The 23,273-nt window shown below is 35.5% G+C and overlaps 1 protein-coding gene across 1 annotated transcript; it reads right to left on the bottom strand.

Annotated features, from left to right (window-relative positions):
- Nucleotides 1-13,148: 13,148 nt before the first annotated feature.
- Nucleotides 13,149-17,550, bottom strand: LOC110775607 (cysteine-rich receptor-like protein kinase 44). Its single transcript, XM_021980219.2, has 7 exons — nucleotides 16,566-17,550; nucleotides 16,004-16,138; nucleotides 15,800-15,921; nucleotides 14,583-14,793; nucleotides 14,241-14,478; nucleotides 13,650-13,803; nucleotides 13,149-13,554 (listed from the first exon to the last, which is right to left on the bottom strand). The coding sequence occupies exons 1-7, from the start codon at nucleotides 17,386-17,388 to the stop codon at nucleotides 13,240-13,242; spliced, it is 1,998 nt and encodes a 665-aa protein (XP_021835911.2). The 5' UTR covers nucleotides 17,389-17,550; the 3' UTR covers nucleotides 13,149-13,239.
- Nucleotides 17,551-23,273: the final 5,723 nt, after the last annotated feature.

Genomic DNA, 23,273 nt, shown 5'->3' on the forward strand with positions numbered 1-23,273 from the left:
AACTCTTGATTAGGTCTACGAATCCTTAAGGTTAAAACAACTTGATTAGAATTAATAAGGACTGAATAATTGGTATATTATTGGTGCCCTTGATTAATTGCTGCAAATGTTTACGTGATGCATAATGTGTTTTACTAACCAGCTATGTGGGTCATTCATGATAATGAATGGGTGAATGGTATATATTGTATATGTACTGTTTTGCAGGTTATGAAGTGACTAGTATGGCCCAAATAGGATAGAAAATATGGTCTGCATACCATTAATTTGAATGTAATTGGTCTAAAGTACCAAAATTGTTTTTCAATTCAAATATGGTCTGCGTACCATCAAATAGTTGTAATTAGTTTTAATTATAGCTTATCCTATTTGAAGAAAATGGTGCCTCCCACGGAGATTTTCAAGACGGACTTTGAAGTTGAATCTTCAAGATGAAGTCGGGCCATACTAGATCACATTTATCTTATGCATGTTTTAAGTTATTTATTGCTTTTAAATATGTCTTAAATATGCATGAGATCAAAGCTTGATTATGTTGCATGATTAAGGATTTTAGTTCACTTAAAATCTAACCAACATAGTAAGAGCCTTAAGTTCCAAACTTAAAAATTGAGTTAAAAGGTGCCATGCCAAAATATACACTTGCTTGGATATCCTTTACATCAATCTAGTAATAGTTTTCGCTCAGCGAGGTGTTACTTATTGGTCCTAAAGGGGCAAGGTACACAAATAATTGTGAGTACATGTTAGTTTTGGTGAAACTCAACGATATAAGTAAGGAGTCCTTTTATGTCGTGGCAAAATCGATAGGTTTACCTAATAAGTTCTTAGACGTACCTATCAACCAAGAGTAGTTTCTAGACTATTAGCAAAAGGCTTTTGCTTACCTAAAATGTTTTAGAATTGAGTCGACAAACTGTGCTTAATTCTTCAATGGTTTTAGGGTCTTGGAATCATTTTATTCACATCTGCCGGAACACATAATTCGAATAAAATGCTAATGACTTGTTTAAATTGCATGATTGCTTTCATTTTCAAGTTATTATTCATGATAAATGTTTAGACTTTGCATGCTTCAATGAATGTTTTAATTATTGTTTATAATTAAATATCTTGCACTGCAATAAATCCTTTTAGAAAGGTAACAGTAAATTTCCTCGATTGGTAGTGAATCCAAGAACGATTCACGGAAATGAGAGAAAATGAGCAATTTAAAATGTACGTTTCTTTTAGCGACTTTTATGGTTGTTTTCGAGTATCAAAGTCGAATGGCGAACCGATTGGTGCTTGTGAATTCAAAATACAATGTAGTTTTGAGATCATAAAGCATTGAGTTTAAACGCTCAGCTTTACCAATGGTTAACAACCTAAAATCTTTTTTCCATTTAATTCTCGAATGAGTCTAGTCCCTAGATATTCGAATAGATCGATACTTAGAGAACTTTAGAAGCTTCTGGTAAGATCATCTAGTTGAAACAAAATATTCAACATAAATTAAAATGGTAAAGAACCTTGTTGGTGACATTGGACATGTCTAACAAAGTATAAAAGTCAACACTAAAGAATTCAATTCTTAAGACTATAAGAAAGGGTACAAGAAATAGGAAAACAAAGGAACAAATGAAAGGAAATTATAATTCCGTTTTTACCTATAAGTTTATGTTTAAAGAGAAGTGGCCTAGGAATCAAACTTCTTTGGTATCATATACCGCTTGAGGTTCTTACTTCGGTAATAACTCAAATAATGGAAGCTAGGCTACACTAATGGCCTACAAGTGGGAAATGAATCATAACAATGCTACATTAGCTGTAGGGTCATCTAGTTTGTTTTAAGTCCTTTCACTGGAACTAAATGGCTATTTTGTTCCATAATCAGCATACCTAAATTTCTGCTTCAAACACAGAAAGACTCACAATCAGAAGAACAAAAACAATGTTTGTTTGTTTATTTGAATGAAATGGTCATTTACGGGTTGAGTCAATTTGCTTGATTAAAACAAACAACTCTTTAACAATAAAAACTTTACTAGGTTCAAATCAAACCCTTGATTTGAGTTCCACTAATCTTTGGCATTGTTGCTTAGACCATGTCAACAAGTTAACATTCACAAGCTCTATTTTAATGGACTTGTGAAAGTTGGTTGATTTCTAGATCAACTTAAGACAAGCTAGTCTTACTTGTTGAAAGTAACAAAGAATATGAACTATTGTTAGAACGCCTAGACGATAGAGTTCAAAGCTAAAGAAAGGTTATATGACTTTATTATTTCACATGGATTTGAGTGAATATAGGTTTATTTACTCAAATGTGATATAAGTTGAATCTGTTTGGCTAGTTCAAAGATTCAGAAGTATAAAATCCACTTGGCAAGAAATCATAAAGATCTAGGTTAGATCATGTTGATGATTACTTGAGACCAAATATGATCATCAATGATTGTGTGTTGTAATTTCACAATCTAGGTCCATAAGATATGGCATATCTTAGTTGGAATAATCAAAGTCAATTAGTACTTGATTCGATCAATGATGGATCATAAAGACTTTTCCTATAATTTCTAAAACAAAATGCTCAACTACCACCAAACTAAACCAAATTCGTCAAAGCTATTGAAAAGTAATTTCAAAATATCTTTTCATAATATATCTAAAGAGTTCCTAAACTCAGTGGGAGCTTAGTGTTTGTTATTCGACAAACTAAGGCCCAAGTATAGATATATGTTTCATTGTGATTTATTCAAATGAGACACAAGGGTATTGTTTCTACCACGAATTTTTGAGAACATAATGTTTGTTTGCTCGAAATGATGTCCTTTTGGAGATTCTTTTCCAAAATGACAAGTGGGAGAAAATAGACCTCGAAAGTATTCGAGGCGAACAACAAACATAAACGGACATTTCGGAGGCTTTTCGAAGTGCTTCAGAAAATCCGAACTTATTCTTTAAAGACTTTAGAAGTGGCTTTAAAGAATAGACATCTCTTAGAAGACTTTACAAGTGCTTCAAGGAGAACAGAATATTCAAAGGACTTTCAAGTGGCTATTGATATTCTATTGTTTGATGTTCTATACCCAAGTAGGCATAGAGTTCAAGTCACTGAAACTATGAGATTCTTCTATTAAATAGTGAAGAATCATGGAGTTCAGGTCACTGAAGCTATGCGATTCTTCGATTATATAGTGAAGAAACCTACAACTTGCAGTCAAACTATTATCATGTAGATTAATGAGTTTGTGACTTGTAAGAAAGCTATGACGAAACCTAGATTCCCTAAAATGGTTAGAGGCCATAAAACATACTCAATGTTTTGATGACAAAAATTGAAAATTTGTTGATTTGCAAGAATAGGTTAACACCTATTGGTTGCAAGTTTGTTTTAAGGATAAAAACCATCAAACATGGAATTGTGTTCACACACAAAGCTAGATTAGTTGCTAAAGGTTACAAGCAAATTCATGGCATGGATTGTGTTGAAACCTCATGCAAAATCGTAATGCTTAAGTCTATAATTCAAGCAATGATTGCATATTGGTACATATGGCAATTGGATGACAAAACGTATTCCTCAATCAAATGTTGGAATGTAATATGTACATGGTATGTCATAGGATTTGTGGATCCAAATAAATTCTTGAAAGAGAAAGCTAGCTTATAAAATCTAAGTACAGATTTAAGCAAGCAATTGGGGATTGGAATTATATTTTAATGAAGCTAATAAGTATTTTAGTTTCATAAAATATACATGATTCTTATAGATATATAAGAAGTTTAGTGGGAGTACATAAAAACTTAATTGGTCCTATGTGTATCACACACATATCTCTCCATTGTAAAATAACATTCAAATGCTAATGACTTAGATTTGAAATTATTCATCAATAACGGACCATGGCGAAACTTAGTACATACTGGGTATTAAGATCTATTTACAAAGATCTTATGATATTGTTTTGGATTAAGTAATGGCATTTACTAAATCAAACACGAAAGTCTCCATTGGAGATATTCGACCCATGTGAATAAATCTAAGTAAAGGATGTTTGAACTATGTATAAGCATTTACTAAGTTAAACATCAAAGGATCTAAATAAGATTCTTAACCTATATTATATGTCAAAGAATTTAGCTGAATTTAGTATCTACTGAAACTAGATAAGCTAAAGTTACATGAATAGAATTCAATTGGGAATTATTCTGCAAAAGAATTTATCATGTATGATATAATATGAGGATCGCCAAAAACGTATCGTATGACTTTAGCCATGACGAACATATACCAATCTCTATTGATCTAAGTAAAGATCAACTAGATTGAGATCAAGAATACTTATGGTACTTGAAAAGGTACATAGGAATAGTTCTTGATTCAAGGAAATAAAGATATGCTAAATATTGATGCTACACGCATAAACACTGGCAAAGGATCAAGCAAGACCCTTTGGAGTTAACCATTGATAAGGACGAGCTATAGAGCATCGTGTTTTGAAAATGGCAACATGGGTTGGAGACCATGAGTTGTTGCGTGGGAAATTAAAATAATAATTTCTATGTTCTAAGATATAGTTGGAGAGTCTTCCACATATCTATGAACTGCTTGGATAGGTAAAACCAAACAAAGCATCACTAGCAACCTATACAATTGAAGTAAAAGTAATTATTGCCTAAGAAGCAATAAAACAGGGTTGTTTAAAGTTCTTCACTGAACTTGGGTACATCACCTATCTGCTGGCTTGATGGTTCTTCATTGAAAAATGCGTTGAACCACTCTTGAAGCAAGAAAAACGTCTGCTAACTTGATGGTTCTTCATTGCAAAATGAGTAAAACCACCTGAAGTAAGAAAGACTAGATCACATAATAAACAAACTCGAAAAGATCTTATCATCATATCTCAAAGAACATTCGATGAAAAGGATGTTAAGATTGGCAAAGCATGATAACTAAACCTATGCAACAAGTGAGAAGCAACACTCACGTTGTAGCACTGGAAATCAAGCATAGCTTTGAATTCCATGAAATGTTTTAAAGATGGGTTAGAGGCCCATGGTTGTAAAACATTGGGGTTGAACATTTATCATATATGAAATGTATTTTCATATTCCATTTAATCTTGGTTTAGTATTAAATGATGAGTCCCTTCAAATTTGACGAAATATTCAAGATAGACTGTCAGGACCAGTCCTGTGACTAAGAAATGTCTATCAAGTGAACTTGAATGTCAAAGGTTGAAAATGGTCCCTAGTCGGAGTTTTCTATAAAATTGGACGCATAGAAAACGTTAGACGATTAGAATGCAAGATGACTAGTAGTTCTGTTTCTTGAACTATGTGGACATGGCAATGTCATAATCATTTGCATAGATACTTACTTTGGGAAGACTAGTATCGGACAAGACCTATGAAACTTTACTGTAAGAGATGAAAATCTGTCATAAGTAAATTTCATTAAAATTATTAGACACTAAATCCTCAATACCTGAGTGATTTGAGATTACTTGTTTGAGAACTGGTTGCTTTGACGTTGACCAACCGTCGCACCGTAAAAGGAGGCTATAAAGGCAACGCTCAGGTAATCACCTATCAAACGAAGTCTAATCTCAAGATCGCAAGATTGGGATTGTCCTCCCATAAATCGGGATGAGAGGCTTAAAAGTTGTACAAGGCCACTCGGAGAGCTAGAAACTGTGAAATGCATGGTCGTGCTCGGATGAATCATAGGCTATGATTATCTGTTTATTTGATCAGTTGAACTCTGAAACCGAGGAACACCTCTGGACATAATAAGGATGACAACTCTTACCTTATGTTCAAGAGCAAGCATCGAGCGACAAAGGAATTAGGAAATGCACACTTGTCCCTAAGGACAAGTGGGAGACTGAAGGAAATAATGCCCTTGGTCCAAGTATGCATTCAATGATAAGTCTAATAAATGCAGTTCAGTATTAATTAACAAGTTAATAATTCAGTGAGATCAAGTGAGCTGAATGCCTAGCTAGAGGTCGCTTCAGTTCAAGTGGAATTAATGATATTAATCCACAGCTTACTCTTGACTGAACCCGTAGGGTCACACAAATAGTACGTAAACGGATCAAGTATTTAATGGCATTAAATACTCCAACTATGGATATTCGGAATCGACGGATCTTGGTTTCAGTGGGAGCTGAGATCGTCACAGGCAAGAAATGAATACTCCGGAAACGATGATATTGCCGGAAACGGAAATATGGATCGTATCGGAAATATAAATATTATCCAAGTCGTAGATGTTGCCGGAAACGGAAACATGGTACGTATCGGAAAATATTATCGGAAATAGAAATATTGCCGGAATCGGAAATATTGCCGGAAACGGAAATATTGTCCGTATCGGAAATAAATTCCGGAATCGGGAATTTAATCGGAAGCGTATCGTACGAATAAGCATCGGACGAGGCCTGCCGGGCGAGCGCCCAGCACGAAGCCAGGCCATCGCCCAGCAAGCCAAGCGCGCCACACGAACAGCCAAGGCCACGCCAGGCCCAGCGCAAGGCCAGGCCCAGCAGGCCGTGGCAGCGCGCACAGCGCGCGCAGCGCGCGCAGCTGCGAGCAGTGGGCTGCGAGCATTGCTGCAGCTCGCGTGGGCTTGTAGCTCGTGTGGGCCGTGCGGCCGTGTGGGCTGTGCGCGGGCATGGCCTGCACGCTTGCGGGTCATGCTCGCGTAAGTGTTTGTGTTCGCATACGAAACCTAAAACGTGCAGAATTCGTTTAATGATTAAATTCCTAATTCTATTTGATAAATTAATTAAATAAGAGTTTTATTATAATTCTAATTTAATTAATTCGTATCCTAATAGGATTCCAATTCTCTTTCCATACCCCTATAAATATGTGGCCTGGGTTCACAATTTATAACGAGTTATTCAAGTATTCAAAGTGAGTTTTTGAGAGAAAAATTCAGTCACACATCTTGCTCAAAAGTGCCGAAAATTTATAGTACCTTAGGGGCGATTCTAGTTGGTCAATCTTAAGGCGGATCCGGACGTGCTGTGGACTATCTACGGAGGGACGACACTTGGAGTCCTAAAGACTTGTTCTTGTTCGGTTCGGGCGCAGCTAGGGAAGGCACGCAACAAAGAGTATGCATCTAAATTATGCAATATGATTATGTGTAAATAATATGTATTCCTGGCTTAATGGTTGTTTCCGCATGATTTATGAATTGTCATATGTGTCATAACCTAACAGGATGCGCGCGCATGCAAGGAACAGCAGGAGCAGCACACACAGCGCGACCCAAGGCCCAGCGCCTGTGTGGCTGTGCGCGTGTGGGCTTGCGCGTGTAATGCTGGCTGGCCCTTGGCCTTTGTGCCTTGGCCGGTTAGTATTATAACCTAAGGGTTATAATATTATTCCACACAAGTTGTTTTCTTAACCTAATACAATTCAGTCGACACACATCAAACCCTAAGGATGAGAGAGAAACCCTAATTCTCTCTCAGCCTCCATGGATGTGTTCTTCCCAAAAGCATAAACTCTTGATTGATTGTCTAAGCTACGGTTATCAAGACGGATCTGATCGTGTCGGTGAACCAAGTAGAGGAACGACAAGTGGAGTTCTAAGTTCGTGTTCGTTGACAGATTACTAGGGAAAATACGCTTCCAATGTAAGTTTGCTTAATCTGTGCTTTATACATGTTTCCTAGCTTTGGGGATTGTTTCCGCACATGTTATTATGTTTAACTGTATTCCCCTACAGTGGTATCACGAACCTTATGTATTCAAAGCATGTTTTAGCATGTTTTTTGTGTTTTTGCTGTTGTCGAAATTTTGGGAATTTTTGTTGATTTTTCGGAAAATTTATGGATTATTGGATTAATTGCGTAACCTGTTCTGAAATCAAAAAGATTCGGTTTTTCGACTTTTCTGACCCTAATATGATTGAAAACGATTTTCTAAGATCAACTCATGAGAAGGGAATTACAAAAACAGGCCTCAAAGTGATGTTTTTTGGGCGTTTTTGTTAATTTTCGAATTAAAATTAATAGTGTCGTAAAGTATTTCAATTAAAAGGTCGACCTAAAATACTCGGAATTGATTAAAATTTTGACACGATGTTTCTGTGTATATTCTTGATCTATGGTAAAAATTTATGGTAAAAATTTCAGATTTTTCCGATAAATATAAACCCTAATTTTGCTTTCCCCAAATTCATAAATTTTAGATCCCTAATTGATTTTTTAAATAATTTATATCTAATAAATCGGTTAATTGGGAAAGGGAATATAATTTCATGGGTCAGTGGATAATTTTAAAAATTATTGGATTAAAATTTGAATGGTTTCATTAGTTTTAATCGCACTTAAACCAAATTATTAAAATCTTAAATTTAAATGTTTAAGAACGATTTAAAGCTTTGGATTTTATTATTTAAAAGTTCAAATTTTTTGGTTGAATCGTTCGTTCTTAAAATTTGAATAATGTTAGCCTTGATTTAGTATTTTACGAAATTGGATTGTCGTTGAATTAATTAAATCGTAAAAACCGTTGTTTTTCGAAAATAAAAATCGTAACTTTTTATGAAAAATAACATGAATGCAAACGTTCGTGAAATTAATTTTTTTTAATTTAAGTTGGTCGTAGTACGAACCAAAGGCACGAACACAAGGGTGGGGTGGACGTGTGGCTCGTCGAGCCACGCGGGCAGCAATATTCGGATTGGGTTAAGACTTTGGCAGCACTTCGGCAGTATTCGGACTAATTCAGGTGGTCATGCGGGCAGGGTCTGCTTAACAGAGTGTTAATGCGGAAGACAACACGAATGAGGGACAGAGAGAAGCTTCGTTCAATACTCAAGATTAGGGTTTTAGGCTAGGAATATGTGTCATTTTCCGGAATTTAGAGGCCCTATTTATAGTAAAATAGGCCAGAATAAGATAGAATTGAGAAATGAGAGTTTTCTGATGAGATGTGTGCAGCGTTAGAAATTTCCAGCGCTTGGATCAGAAGCGTTGTTATTTTCTAGCGCTTCACATGTCAGTGCCAAATGTGTTTATCTTACAGCTGGATCAAAACTCTATCTTGCGTGATTGGGTGAGAACCGAATTGCAGCGCCAGAAAATAATGGCGCTTTTATTTGTGCGCTGGAATTATTGTGGCGCGCACGTGCCAGCGTTGAATTTTCTAGCGCTAAATTCTAGTGGTGGTGTTTTACTTCACTTTTCCACCTTTATCCAGTTTTATCCGAATCTCACTCACGGTTTTTATCCTTTATCCAATGATAAATCTTAATGCGACTTAAACACTCGGATATTTATCTTATATGGTTACCATTCTGGGCAGCATTCAGGATTAGCAGTCACTATAAATAGTAGTTTCTAAAAATGGAAGTATGGTTTACATGATTATCTGTCAGGGATCGTTCATTGCATATTTAGGAAAGTTTAGTCAAGCGGTGTTTGGTTTAATCATCGAACACACCGTATCGGGCCTAGGGACAAATGTTGGCGTCTATAGTGGGGGATATTGATTTCTTAATATTTCTTAATCAATAAACATATATAAATATAAAATCATATATATGATACACTTAATTGGAAACCACGTCAACAATTTAAGAGAATTATATTGCCTCTAAAAAGAAAGGAAACAGATTTATATTTGGTGGCACTTTACTCTCGTTGTGAGTGTATGTTCCATAAACTCACTTGAGAATTGAGAATCATGATCACTTTATATTGGAGTATAGAACACTAGCTTTTAACTAGCTTGTAAATACTTAGTATAAATACTCTAGTTTTGTACTATCTCATTTTAACACAACAATTAATAAAATGTAGTCTCTGGTTTCCTCTCTCAAAAGCCATGAGCTCTCCAAGCTCAATAATGACGTCACTCTTATTTCCTTCCTTTATTCTTCTTCTTTCCTCCTTCACTCACAAATTCAACATGGTATCAGAGCGGGAACGATCCTAGCTCTTCAATTCCGCATAATTTTTTAGTTCAATTCAAATTTTAGGGTTCTTCAAGATTTTTGTTGCTCCGTGAGAATTTGAAAATTGGTGATAGATTATTGGTGTGTTTCTGCGTTCTTCGGTGTTTTTGATCGAAGTATTGGCTGGATTTTGATCGAAGGATCTTCTTCTTATTTTAGTTGTTGACGACGAACAAATTAGGGTTCTTCGTCGATCTCAAAACTCGTCAGTTTCAATGGCGATGCAAGCTGGATTAGGTGTATCTTGACCTTTCTTGTTAGTCGGAGCTGGTTATACTGGCATTGTTCTTGTCAAAAACCGGTAATGATTTGTTAATGATTATTGTTCCTCTTCTCTCTCATTCGAATATCATAATCCTCTTTACATTTAGGATTTCTTCTGGTTTTTTTCTGGGAATCTGATTACTTTGCCCTAATTCAATCAATTAGATTGGTAGCTTGGTCATTGATATATTCAATAGAGTTTCCCCTCTTTAATTTTTGTGGGTATTGGACATTCAAGATTCTCCTCAATTCTGGAGTTGCTTTAAGTTGTTTTTTCAGTGGTATTGGTGATTCATGTGGGTTTGATAAGTTTCCCACTCCTGGCTTAACACTATTCAAGAATACATTTTACTTTGATTTTAGTCCAACTTATGTGGGATGTGGGTTGTCTGCACATAGTGAATTTCTCTATCCTATTTGGTGCGATTGTTTCATATGGGGTTTCCTCTGGCTCTCTATCTCAAAACACGGAGCAAGATATGTGGATCTTGCTGCCATATCCACTACAACAATGCCGATGATATTTCCACCACTAAAGTGGTATCTTGTTCTCTGCTCATATATAATGGCACCTGCATTTGCTTTCTGCAACTCTTATGGAACATGACTTACATATTGGACACTATTATTATAGCAATGAAGATACTTGGTCCTCAGAAATTGGACATACTACTTGGCAGTTTGTTGGATTCTTTATCGAGGGAAACACTGCAATTCGGCGGATTTTGTATTGTCCGTAAGAAGGTCGTTGGATTTGGGTAGTTCATGATTGAACATTGAAATGAAGTATTGAGGTGTGAGTTGTTTTATTGAAGATGATGGAGGTCCGTTTTTTAATGTTGGCATGATTTGTTGCCAGTTTTGGGTTGAAGTTTTTTTTTTTTTTGGAATGTTGACATGATTCAACATCTGTCACAGCAATAGATCTGGAGATTCAGAACCTGTAAAGTCAGGTCAGTTTTGTGACTCAACAGTGGTTGAGGTTTATTTTGTGACCCATAGAGGTCTGTTTTGTGACCCATAGAGGTCCATTTTGGGACCTATAGAGGTCTATTTTCATTGATCCATAGAGATCAATTTCATGATACATTGTGATACAAGTTAAATTTCATGTTCACAGTGTATCGCTTCATAATCACTTTCCATTGATCATTCTTTTGATGAGACCCATTAAGGCTCATTCTTCAAGGCATGGCTCTATGATCTGGGTATCAGGTACTGGTATCATTTGATTAATGGGAGCATTTCAAGACCTAGCAGACTTTTTAAGGCAGAAATGGTAACTGCGGGATGAGAGATTTGGACATCAGCTATTCCTTCTGACTGGAAGTTGTAGTTTGATCTGAGCAGTTGGTCCAGCAAAAGTGGCCAACATTTATGCTTGTTCATGAGGAGTTCTTGGTGCAGAGTTACTGAAGAGTCTGTTTCAAAGCTTTCAAACTGAAGATGTCTATCACCATCTCCAGCTTGAGAGGGCCGGGGTATTGGAGTATAGAACACTAGCTTGTAAATACTTAGTATAAATACTCTAGTTTTGTACTATCTCATTTTAACACAACAATCAATAAAATGTAGTCTCTGGTTTCTCTCTCAAAAGCCACGAGCTCGATCTCCAAGGCTCAACAATGGCGTAACTCTTCTTTCCTTCCCTTCTTCTTCTTCTTCTTTCCTCCTACACTTACAAATTCAACACTTTACTGTGAAATTTGGTTATGTTAGATATCCGTGATTATTGAAGGCTTAGTCACAGTACCTCGTCCATATTTTTTATATAAGAGTTATAATTACTACTTCTAGGCGTACTTTTTAAAAGCTATAATTTCATTTTGGTAACTTTTACACGCATTCCTCAATATTTTATTTTATTTTACTTTCTTATTTGTTCACTTAAACCATAAATAAATCCATTTTTGTAACTTTGCACCCACTTATTTTTTTTATATATATATTTCTTTATTGTCAATTACCGCACTTGCATCATTATTATATCAAATTCAATTATGTTTCCTTAATACTCGTGTTGTTCAACTGACTACTACAAAAATAATGAGGGGGTACAAATAAAAAAGTTGTTTTGCTTCTATGTTGGCATGATTATTGGACGAGATTGTTTGGTGATACATTTTGGTAATTGGTGTGGGGTTTCTCCGGATGCTGAGGTGGATGCTGATGTAGAGATATATGGTAAGTACGCGATGGCTCGATCTTCGATATAACATGCAAAACAAGAATATTTTCAAAGGAATATTCTTTCTGATACTTAAGTATTTGGTGTAGAGAGAGATACTCCATCTCATTGGGATTTGGAGTAGTAAGAGAGTTAAAGAGAAGGCAGAACAAAAGAGATGAATAGTAGGTGTGGAATTAATTGTCCTCCATCTCATTGGGATTCGGAGTATTTATAGTCTTAGGTTTTTTTAAAAATGCGCTAAAACCTAGGCACCTGATTGATCAATAATTGATGATGTATCCTTTCGTATCAGCCTCCTTCTTGAGCAAATAGGTAAATGGGCCTTTTAAGCTCTGGGCTAACCATCTTGGGCCAATTTCAAGGAGTTACTTTGCGCCTTGTTTCACGCTCATACAAATGGTTTTTCGCAGTATAGGTGTTTTTTAACACAGCCATGTGGCATGTTATAATTGGGTCATGTTGTATGGATTAATTTATGTCACATCAGTAATGATAGCAAGGATTATAGCTCATAAGCCCCAACTGGGAGATTGTTAGAAATAAATATATTTCCTCTGTTTTTTAATACTCGCAACGTTTGTTATTTTTACGTATGTCAATGCACTACGTTGGTCATTTATATCTTAAATTCTCTTTTATGCAAAAATTATAAAAAGTTGATATTTTGAAAATACACATTGAGATCAAGAGTTAATTGTAAAGTGTATAAAAATATGAATCAATCTGTAACGACAACCAACCAATATGATATTTTCATACATTTTTTGAATATTTGAAAATGAAGGTGTAAGTTTTGTTAACATACATCCAGAGTTAGTTACCTAGGGTACAACTCAGTTATTGTTACTTTATTATCAGAACACAGCTTCGAGGAATTTGTATTGGCCGTAGTCGGACCGTTGGTTCGGTTGAAAAAGGACCGCGGACATTGAGGTGTTGGCATTGTGGTGGTGGCAGTTTCAGTATTAAGCATAAGAGCAACAGTTGACATAGTTGGTCTCTCGTTTGAGTTCTCCTGTGCACACCATAAGCCTATATGAATGCATCTCAACACTTCAGCTCTCGAGTGTGAATCTTTCAATGTCGGGTCCATAAATTCCAAAGGTTCGTCTTCAGTAAAACTTTTCCAGGCCTAACAGATCGAATTGATGCAGTATAATATTAGGGTATAATGTACAAAATTAAATTTTGATTAAGAAATATATTAGCTTACTAGCTTATACTCACATAGGTCAAGAGGTCTCCAGTTTCATCAGATGGGTGGAATCTTGATCTAATCTTCTTGCCGCTTACAATCTCCAAAACTAACACGCCAAAACCATATACATCTGATTTCACAGAAAATTGTCCATGCATTGCGTATTCTGGAGCCATGTAACCGCTACCAGACGAGGAAGTAAAAATTTCGGTCTGTTATGTTTTTGTAAAAACATAATAGTAAAAAAATTTAATGAAATGTTACACGTTTTAATCGAAATGGTACATGTTTTAATCGAAATGGTACTTTGTTTTTAATGAAATGGTACATGTTTTTATCAAAATGGTACATGTTTTTATCGAAATGGTACTCTGTTTAACGAAATGGTACTTTTTCTAAAAGAAATGGTGCATCTTTGACGCTGTGATGTGTTTGATCACACATCACAGCATGCGGCCTCTCCGCCCTCCTACAAGACCGGCAATTTAAAAAAATTACTTTAGGGAAACCGACAGTGATGTATTTCACAATTGTTTTGTCTGAATTTCATAACATCTATAAACAAGCTGATTCTATTATGAATAATGAGATGCAATGCAAGTAAAAACAAAAGAACTCACTATGTTCCAACGATTCTGCCGGTGTCAGCCTCAGATTGTTCAACCTTGAACATCCTTGCCAATCCAAAATCTGCAATTTTTGGTTCCATATTTGCATCCAGCAAAATATTGCCTGATTTAAGGTCACGGTGGATGATTCTTGGTCGAGAGTCTTCATGAAGATAGAGTAGTCCTCTAGCAATGCCTTTTATTATATTATAGCGCGTACCCCAATTTAATTCTTGCTGCCTTCTTTCATCTGTGAGGTGTATTCATTCACTCACTAATTCAGAGGGCATAACAAATATGGTTTCAGACTACATTACTTAGATATGCAATAGGTTATAAGAAAAACGGACATACCGAACAAAAAGTAGTTGAGGCTTTTGTTGGGAACATATTCGTAAACAAGTAACTTCTCCTCTCCGGCTAAACAAAAACCCAACAACTTAACCAGATTTCTATGTTGAAGATTGGCTATCAACACAACCTCGTTCTTAAATTCTTCCACTCCTTGTCCTGATATATTTGATAGCCTTTTAACGGCTACATCTTCTCCATTTTGTAACGTTCCCTAAGGTATACATAAACACAGTCATTTAATTATGGGGCACACAACAGAAGTAAATTATTGATGATTTTATTAGACTAATCAACAACTTTTTTTTAAAAAATAAATCCTACTCCTCGATTTTTCTGTAATATCATTTATTTTAGAAAATCTGGTTTACTGTGTTCGTGAGTTTTACTAATTAGACTTCGTTTGATTTGGCGTAAAACGTTTTCAGTGGAAAATAGAAATCGAAATATCCAACTAATGCAACAGAGAACTTAAGCAACTAGATTTGGGAGTTGTTAAATCTAGGCATGTCCTGTTTTTTTTTTACCTCAAGGAGCTCAATTAGAGGATAGGAAAGAAGTTTAGGATCTTTTTACTAATTTACTATGTTAACAATCCAACAATGATCTGAGGTTCCTCAAAATAGACTCGATTACATTGTATTAGAACACGTCTATCAAGACCTTTTGATCGATAGGATTGTTACCAGATCAAACAACCAATTTCGATTTAAAGAGCAAGGAATAGATCTACATTGTTCATAAGGATAATTTTTTTTTATTGTATTGACTAAGCTTTTGTGTTACCTTGGTTAACTATTAAATCAATTTATCAACAAAAATTAACATTAACGTCGGTGATTTAGGAAAACAATTCAAGAATAATGGGCTACCAATGATGATAAGTAATTTCTTTGGCTACCATTGATAAAGAGCAATAGTTTAGGGAACAATAACAGAAAGTCAACAAACTGCAAAGTCAATGTATTGACTTTTGATCTTGACTTATTAACAATTCTTCCCTTAACATACACATTTACTTTTTGTTGTTCTGTTTTTTTTTCTTTTGGCAACAAAAAGCAAAATAATGTTTAACAGAGTGTTTTTTAAAAAAATAAAAAAACCTTAGTCTATCGACTAACTCACTTCCTCACTATCTTGATATGGTCAAACTATTTAGGAATTGAGGAATACCATAGTTTCTTTAGACATATATTTTTTTTTTTTTCACATTTTCATACCTTATAGACACTGCCGAATCCACCTTGGCCAAGCTTTCGGATGAACGCAAAGTTGTTAGTGGCAGCTTCAAGAATCTCCAATTCGAACATCAAAGACTCCGCAGTTGTTAAATCATCCAGCACTACAACATCATCGTATTTGTTAATACATATTTTATATTATTTTAAGTTTTGAAAATTATAAGGCTCCGTTCGCGTGATTACCATTTTTAAGGTCTAGAGAACGACGCTTCTTTGCTTTCTTTGTATAGAAATATGTGCTGAAAGAAATTAGTACTCCCAAGATAACTATAGGAACAACGATTGCAACTACTACATTCGTAGTTTGTTTCTTCTTTCCTGCAATTTGCGGACAAACGGTATCAAATACAGGTATATGGAGTAGTTATATACAGGTACGTGTAGTGTACGTGTACGTGATTAAAATATAAATACATGTACGATAAAAGATAATTTTCAAAGAGCAAATAAAAAAAAAGTTCACAGAAAAATTCTCACTAGTAGTTCCAAAACATATACTCCATCCGTTCTACAATTTTCTTCACTTTTTCAAAATGTGTGGTCCAATTCACTAATTTGACCATTAGTAGTTTTAATTTCGCATTAGTAAAATTATAAAAATTTGAAATTGAAAAATTTATGTTGAAATAAATCCAGTGAGATAGCACAAATGAATATATTTTCATTTATTTATACTACTAGTTATGGTCAAAGTTTAAATAAGAATAATAAACACGAAAAACATAATGGAAAAAAGGAATTATACCTGTGTATGTTATTGTTGAAATATGATGGTTAGGTGGAGGAGGCAAGCTTAGAGTTGGTAGCGGTGTGATGCTATAGTTGCTATTTTCCCCGTAAAATTGTTTAACTTGGTACCTGATATTACAACTAGGCGTGAGTACAAGGCCACCTCGCTGCGCCATTCCATCATACTGAGAACGAGCTAGACTGAAACACTCGGCGCAGTCAGCCACAGTCAAGTCAGGATTACATTGAGCCAAAGTGTATAAATATTTCTGCGACGGTGAAAACCATACCCTCTTGGTGGCAAACTTATTACCGGACTTATCGGAAGCCGCTTTTGATGTTACCTCAATCAATGTATCATTAAGCAACTTAATCCAATCATTCACATTATTTGTAACATTGTGTGTGTTGAATCGAACTTTATTGGGACTTTCTTGTAGGAGATGAGAAAAGGAACGGTTAGAGTATCGAAGCATACACTGCTCCATCCAGAACACTGCTTGTGTTTGTTCAGGACACGCACGTATCACCTGAGTACTAGCTTGGCGAACACAATCACGACAGTCGTTTGGATTTATGTCACCGCGGCACGAGGCAAGGCCGTAAACAGGATGATCTTGATTTTGAGTTGTGTTTAGCTTTGTTGTAAAGAAGCCATGTTTGGAGTTTGAAGTTTGAGGGGCCAAAGTAGAGAGAAGATGGTTGAGATTGGTTTCGTAGGAGCTATTGGGAGGGTAAGTTGTGGAGTTGTAGCAATCCCATATTATGTAATCTAAAGTTAATGGAACTGCATTTGAGGCATTAATCACAAAAACTACTAGTATCAACAACACCAACATGATGAATGGGCTCAATTAGTGTCCTGATTGATTGTGTCCATCTACTGTTTTGCAAATTCTTGTCTAAGCCAATGAGGCGGCTGAGCCTCTGATATTTCCCCTCAAATTCCCAATTACCAGCTAGATTTTTTTTATTTCTTTTATTTTTATTTTTTATGCAATCATACCCAACTAGTGGTAGTAACTAGTAAGACTAGAAAAAAAACCTCATTCGTTTTCCAAATATTAAACCATTTTATCAAATGACTTTTGACCGTCTTTGTAATTTATATTATCTACATTTCAAAATTATCTATATCTATTACATTATATTAAAATAGACACTAGGAGAGACACATGTCACCTCCACGTGAAAAAAAAATCGTCAAAATTTTGTTTTTTTATTTATTTAAGTTAACTTTTATGGAAAAGATTCACTATTTTGACTAAAATTTTATCATTCCCTATTTATTTGACCTTCAATAAAAAAAAAATCGACTGTAATTAATTATCTCTCAACAATCATATTAGTAAAATGGATAAATTATTTTTTGCCACCTAAAAAAATCAAAAAAATATTTTTTACCACATAAAAAACTAAAAATTGTATCTTGGCACTTTAAAAATTTTTAAAATTTATATTTTACCACCTAAAAAATGAAAAAATATATGAAAATGTTATGTAGAGGGTCACAATAACAGTAATATTTCTTATATGTTCTATTTTTTCACGATTTCATTTATTTAACTCTCTTCCATTTCCCAACTTTCTTATGTTCTATGAATTTACATAATTTTTCACCACCATTAACTCACAAAATTGACAAAGTTTAATGAAAGTAAACAGCGAAGGGTGAAAGAGTTAAAGAAAATCACATAAAGAGTGTAAAAAATTGAAGGAAAATTGAATTAGGTAGCTGTTATAAATATATTGTATTGTGGATGCCCATTACACCCCTGACATCCTTATCTCTTGTGATGTATGTATATATACTACTTTGGTCTCTACAAGCTGTTAATTTCTTTACCACCCCTGGAGGGAATAATTAAATTTCAAATGATTTATATTGATTTTAAGTATGGAATTCCAATAGTTTACCTATGGTAATTGTGTATTTATGTTGTGAAGCTTATGGTCGTATTATGATTTTATGTTTTATATGCTTTAAACATGGTATTATTTTGGTTGGTTTCTATTATGAAAAATCTGCTTATGAATTTAAAGAAATTGGTTGTGTACTACCATTATGGTTGTTTGGTTGATCACCTCTCATGGGGGTAATAAATAGTCATTATAAAAGTCTAAGAATGTCTCTCATATATAATGCCGATAGATTATGAAGAGTGGGTATGTATAATTGTTCCCACAATACTTAAGAATGAAATATATGCAAAGATCAGGAGAAGATAGCTTTTAAGTTTACAAAATAGTGGTATATGGATCAAAATAATACATATTGAAATATCATCATGGAGATGAAGAAAAATGAATATGTTTATTGAAATTGATATGTACCACAATTACAATTAATACTAAAGAAAGCTATCTTTCCACAAGTTTTGTTAAATGGTCTTGCTGAAGGAAATAATGCCCCGGTCCAAGTATGTATTCAATGTTAAGTCTAATAAATGCGGTTCACTATTAATTAACAAGTTAATAATTCAGTGAGATCAAGTGAGCTGAATGCCTAGCTAGAGGCCGCTTCAGTTCAAGTGGAATTAATGATATTAATCCATAGCTTACTCTTGACTGAACCCGTAGGGTCACACAAATAGTACGTAAACGGATCAAGTATTTAATGGCATCTTGGTTTCAGTGGGAGCTGAGATCGTCACAAGCAAGAAATGAATACTCCGGAAACGATGATATTGCCGGAAACGGAAATATGGATCGTATCGGAAATATAAATATTATCCAAGTCGTAGATGTTGCCGGAAACGGAAACATGGTACGTATCGGAAAATATTATCGGAAATGGAAATATTGCCGGAATCGGAAATATTGCCGGAAACGGAAATATTGTCAGAATCGGAAATATTATCGGAATCGGAAAATAATTCCGGAAACGGAAATATTAAATATTTGTTCGAAACGGAAATTGATTCCGGAATCGGAAATATTGAATATTGTTCGTATCGGAAATGAATTCCGGAATCGGGAAATTAATCGGAAGCGTATCGTACGAATTAGCATCGGACGAGGCCTGCCAGACGAAGGCCCAGCACGAAGCCGGGCCATCGCCCAGCAAGCCAGCGCGCCACAAACGCACCAGCCAAGGCTGCGCCAGGCCCACCGCAAGGCAGGCCCAGCGCGCGCCAAGGCTACGGCAGCGTGTGGGCTTGCGGCAGTGGGCTGCGAGCTCGCGGGCTGCGCGCGCGCGCATGGCGCCCCTCGTGGGCTGCTGTGCGTGCGTGTGTGTTTGTGTGCTACTCGAATCCTAAAGCTACCGGGATTTGTCATATGATTAAATCTAATCCTAAAATATTTAGTTTATTTAATTAGAGTCCTAGTAGGATTATAATTAAATAAATTAGTATCCTAATAGGATTCCAAATCCTTTTCCATAACTCTATAAATAGGTGCCTAGGGTCACATATTTACATCGAGCATTCAAGTATTCAAAGTGAGTTTTTGAGAGCAAAATTCAGTCATACAATTGCCTATAAAGTGCCGAAAATTCTAAGTACCTTAAGGGCGATTCTAGTTGGTCAATCTTAAGGCGGATCCGGACGTGCTGTGGACTATCTACGGAGGGACGACACTTGGAGTCCTAAAGACTTGTTCTTGTTCGGTTCGGGCGCAGCTAGGGAGGGCACGCAACAAAGAGTATGCATCTAAACTATGCTAAATGATTAAGTGTAAATAATATGTTTTCCTGGCTTTATGGTTTTTCCGCATGATTTATGAATTGTCATATGTATCATAACATAACAGTGGTATCACGAGCCTCTTATTATTTTCATAATCTAAAATTGCATGAACATGGTTAAATATTACAAATTTGCAAGAATTAAAAGGGGTGATTAATTTTCGTAATTGTTAATTAATTGCAAATTGTGTTTATTTAATTATACGTACGCAATTTTTCGGCAGTTTCTTCGTTACTCATCCAAATCGAGTGATTTTTGTGTCAATTCCGCATGTAAAAGGCATTCTAAAATTTTGACAAAATTAATATTTTTCTGCCGAACGCAGAATTCTCAAATTCGAAGCCTAACTATGACTTTTCGGAGGTTTTAGTTTTTCGAATGCAAAATTTCGTAAATTTAAGATGTTAAATTAAATATTTGCGATTCTTGTTGATAAATCTTGAATTTTTGATTGACCTACTGTATATGTTTAACAAGTTTGAATGCCTAGCCTTGTTAATTATGCAATCTAATTTGTAATTATGATTAATTTGTTGAAAATTAGAATAATTTAGAATTAATTTGATTTTCATAATTAATTATAATTTAATTAGATACCTATGATTAAAAACCACCATAAAAATTGTAAATTTATGTTAAATTTTAAATTTTTATGACCTAGACTTGAATCCATGTTAATCGGAAATCAATTGAATAATAAATTTTCGATTTTTCGCCTTAAAATTATGAAATTAATATTATTTATTAATTTGTCATTAATTTTAAATATAAATTTTTTAAATTTTATGCGATTCGCTCATATAACTTGCACGCACAAAGCAATGGACGCTATGTGTTACCCTTAAGGGGTGTTGTATAGTGCGGGCATGTGACGACGAGCAAGGGAGCTCGTCGCCCATGCGGCACGAATGCAATGAGCAAGGCCATGGTGCACGAGCACAAAGCAGCAGCCCTGCCTTGTGTCGTGGGCTGTGCGCAATGGACGAATGGGCGAGGGCGAAAGCAAGGCACAGCAGTCGCGTGTGGGCAGCAAGCGAGCTGCGCCACAGCGCGCACTGCCTCGCGCAAGCGTGCAGAGCCTCGCGCGCAGCGAGCGCAAGCTCGCGTGCCACGAGTGCTACGCCCAGCGTCGATGCCTCGCGCAGCGAGCGGCGGCTCGCAGGATCGAGCGCTGGCAAGCGTGCGCAGCGAGCAATGGCCCGCATAAAGTGAGCGCTGGCGAGCGCGCGCAGCGAGCGCTGGCTCGCATGAAGCGAGAGCTGGTGAGCGAGCGCAGCGAGCGATGGCTCGCGTGCATCGAGTGCTGGCGCGCGCAGCGAGCACCAGCTCGCGTGATGCCTTGCGAAGGAGAGCAGCAGCAGCGATGCGACGCAGCGCATGGGCTGCGCGGACATGGCCAGCGATGGCTGTGTGCGTGTGGCCCATGGGCGTGCGTTGCGTGGGGTTGTTGCGTTGCGATTGGATCGTTTTGAAATTTTAATTTGAAATTTTCAGTTTACTTAATTTTAATTAATTTTAAAATTAATAATTTAAATTATTTTCTTGGATTTTAATTTTGAATATTGTAATTATAATAAATTTTATTTATTCTAATTATTTTACTAAAATTAAAATCATGAATTAATTTAAATACGACTGAAATTAAATTAAACTTTTTGGATTCAATTATAAATTTATATGAGCTTTAAATTTTAATTAAATTTGTATGTTTCCGGTTAGACTAGAAATACATTTTTATGTTTAAAATTAGTAAAGCATATGAATTTATTGGTTTAAGTGGGAGCCCTTTTAGTCATAAACTCTTGATTAGGTCTACAAATCCTTAAGGTTAAAACAACTTGATTAGAATTAATAAGGACTGAATAATTGGTAGATTATTGGTGCCCTTGATTAATTGCTGCAAATGTTTACGTGATGCATAATGTGTTTTACTAACCAGCTATGTGGGCCATTCATGATAATGAATGGGTGAATGGTATATATTGTATATGTACTGTTTTGCAGGTTATGAAGTGACTAGTATGGCCCAAATAGGATAGAAAATATGGTCTGCGTACCATTAATTTGAATGTAATTGGTCTAAAGTACCAAAGTTATTTTTCAATTCAAATATGGTCTGCGAACCATCAAATAGTTGTAATTAGTTATAGCTTATCCTATTTGAAGAAAATGGTGCCTCCCACGGAGATTTTCAAGACGGACTTTGAAGTCAAAGCTTCAAGATGAAGTCGGGCCATACTAGATCACAAATATCTTATGCATGTTTTAAGTTATTTATTGTTTTAAATATGTCTTAAAATGCATGAGATCAAAAGCTTGATTATGTTGCATGATTAAGGATTTTAGTTCACTTAAAATCTAACCAACATAGTAAGAGCCTTAAGTTCCAAACTTAAAAATTGAGTTAAAAGGTGCCATGCCAAAATATACACTTGCTTGGATATCCTTTACATCAATCTAGTAATAGTTTTCGCTCAGCGAGGTGTTACTTATTGGTCCTAAAGGGGCAAGGTACACAAATAATTGTGAGTACATGTTAGTTTTGGTGAAACTCAACGATATAAGTAAGGAGTCCTTTTATGTCGTGGAAAAATCGATAGGTTTACCTAATAAGTTCTTAGACGTACCTATCAACCAAGAATAGTTTCTAGACTATTAGCAAAAGGCTTTTGCTTACCTAAGATGTTTTAGGATTAAGTCGACAAACTGTGCTTAGTTCTTCAATGATTTTAGGATCTTGGAATCATTTTATTCACACCTGCCGGAACACATAACTTGAATAAAATGCTTAATAAACATTGAATTATGCATGTATGCTAGAATTTAAGTTTATTAAGAGAAACTGTGAATGGTTATTTATTTGTTTATTCTTTTCAATTGTAGTTTTAAATATGGCAAACAACAATTCATTCAACATTCGATCAATTCTCGAAAAGGAGAAGTTGAACGGGAAAAACTTCCTTGACTGGCAAAGGAACTTGCAAATAGTTCTTATGCAGGAAGAAAAGGAGTATGTCCTAGAAGAGGCGATGCCC

This window comes from Spinacia oleracea, chromosome 5, assembly GCF_020520425.1.
Source record: "Spinacia oleracea cultivar Varoflay chromosome 5, BTI_SOV_V1, whole genome shotgun sequence".
NCBI classification, from domain to species: domain Eukaryota; kingdom Viridiplantae; phylum Streptophyta; class Magnoliopsida; order Caryophyllales; family Amaranthaceae; genus Spinacia; species Spinacia oleracea.

Bases quoted from the DNA above. Each gene is read 5' to 3' on its own strand.
- LOC110775607 (XM_021980219.2), bottom strand. From the start codon at position 17,388: ATGTTGGTGTTGTTGATACTAGTAGTTTTTGTGATTAATGCCTCAAAT. The intron at 14,794-15,799 runs GTATGAAAATGT...TGTATACCTTAG, and splicing joins GATTCGGCAGTGTCTATAAG to GGAACGTTACAAAATGGAGA. The intron at 14,479-14,582 runs GTATGTCCGTTT...TACACCTCACAG, and splicing joins CCTCAACTACTTTTTGTTCG to ATGAAAGAAGGCAGCAAGAA.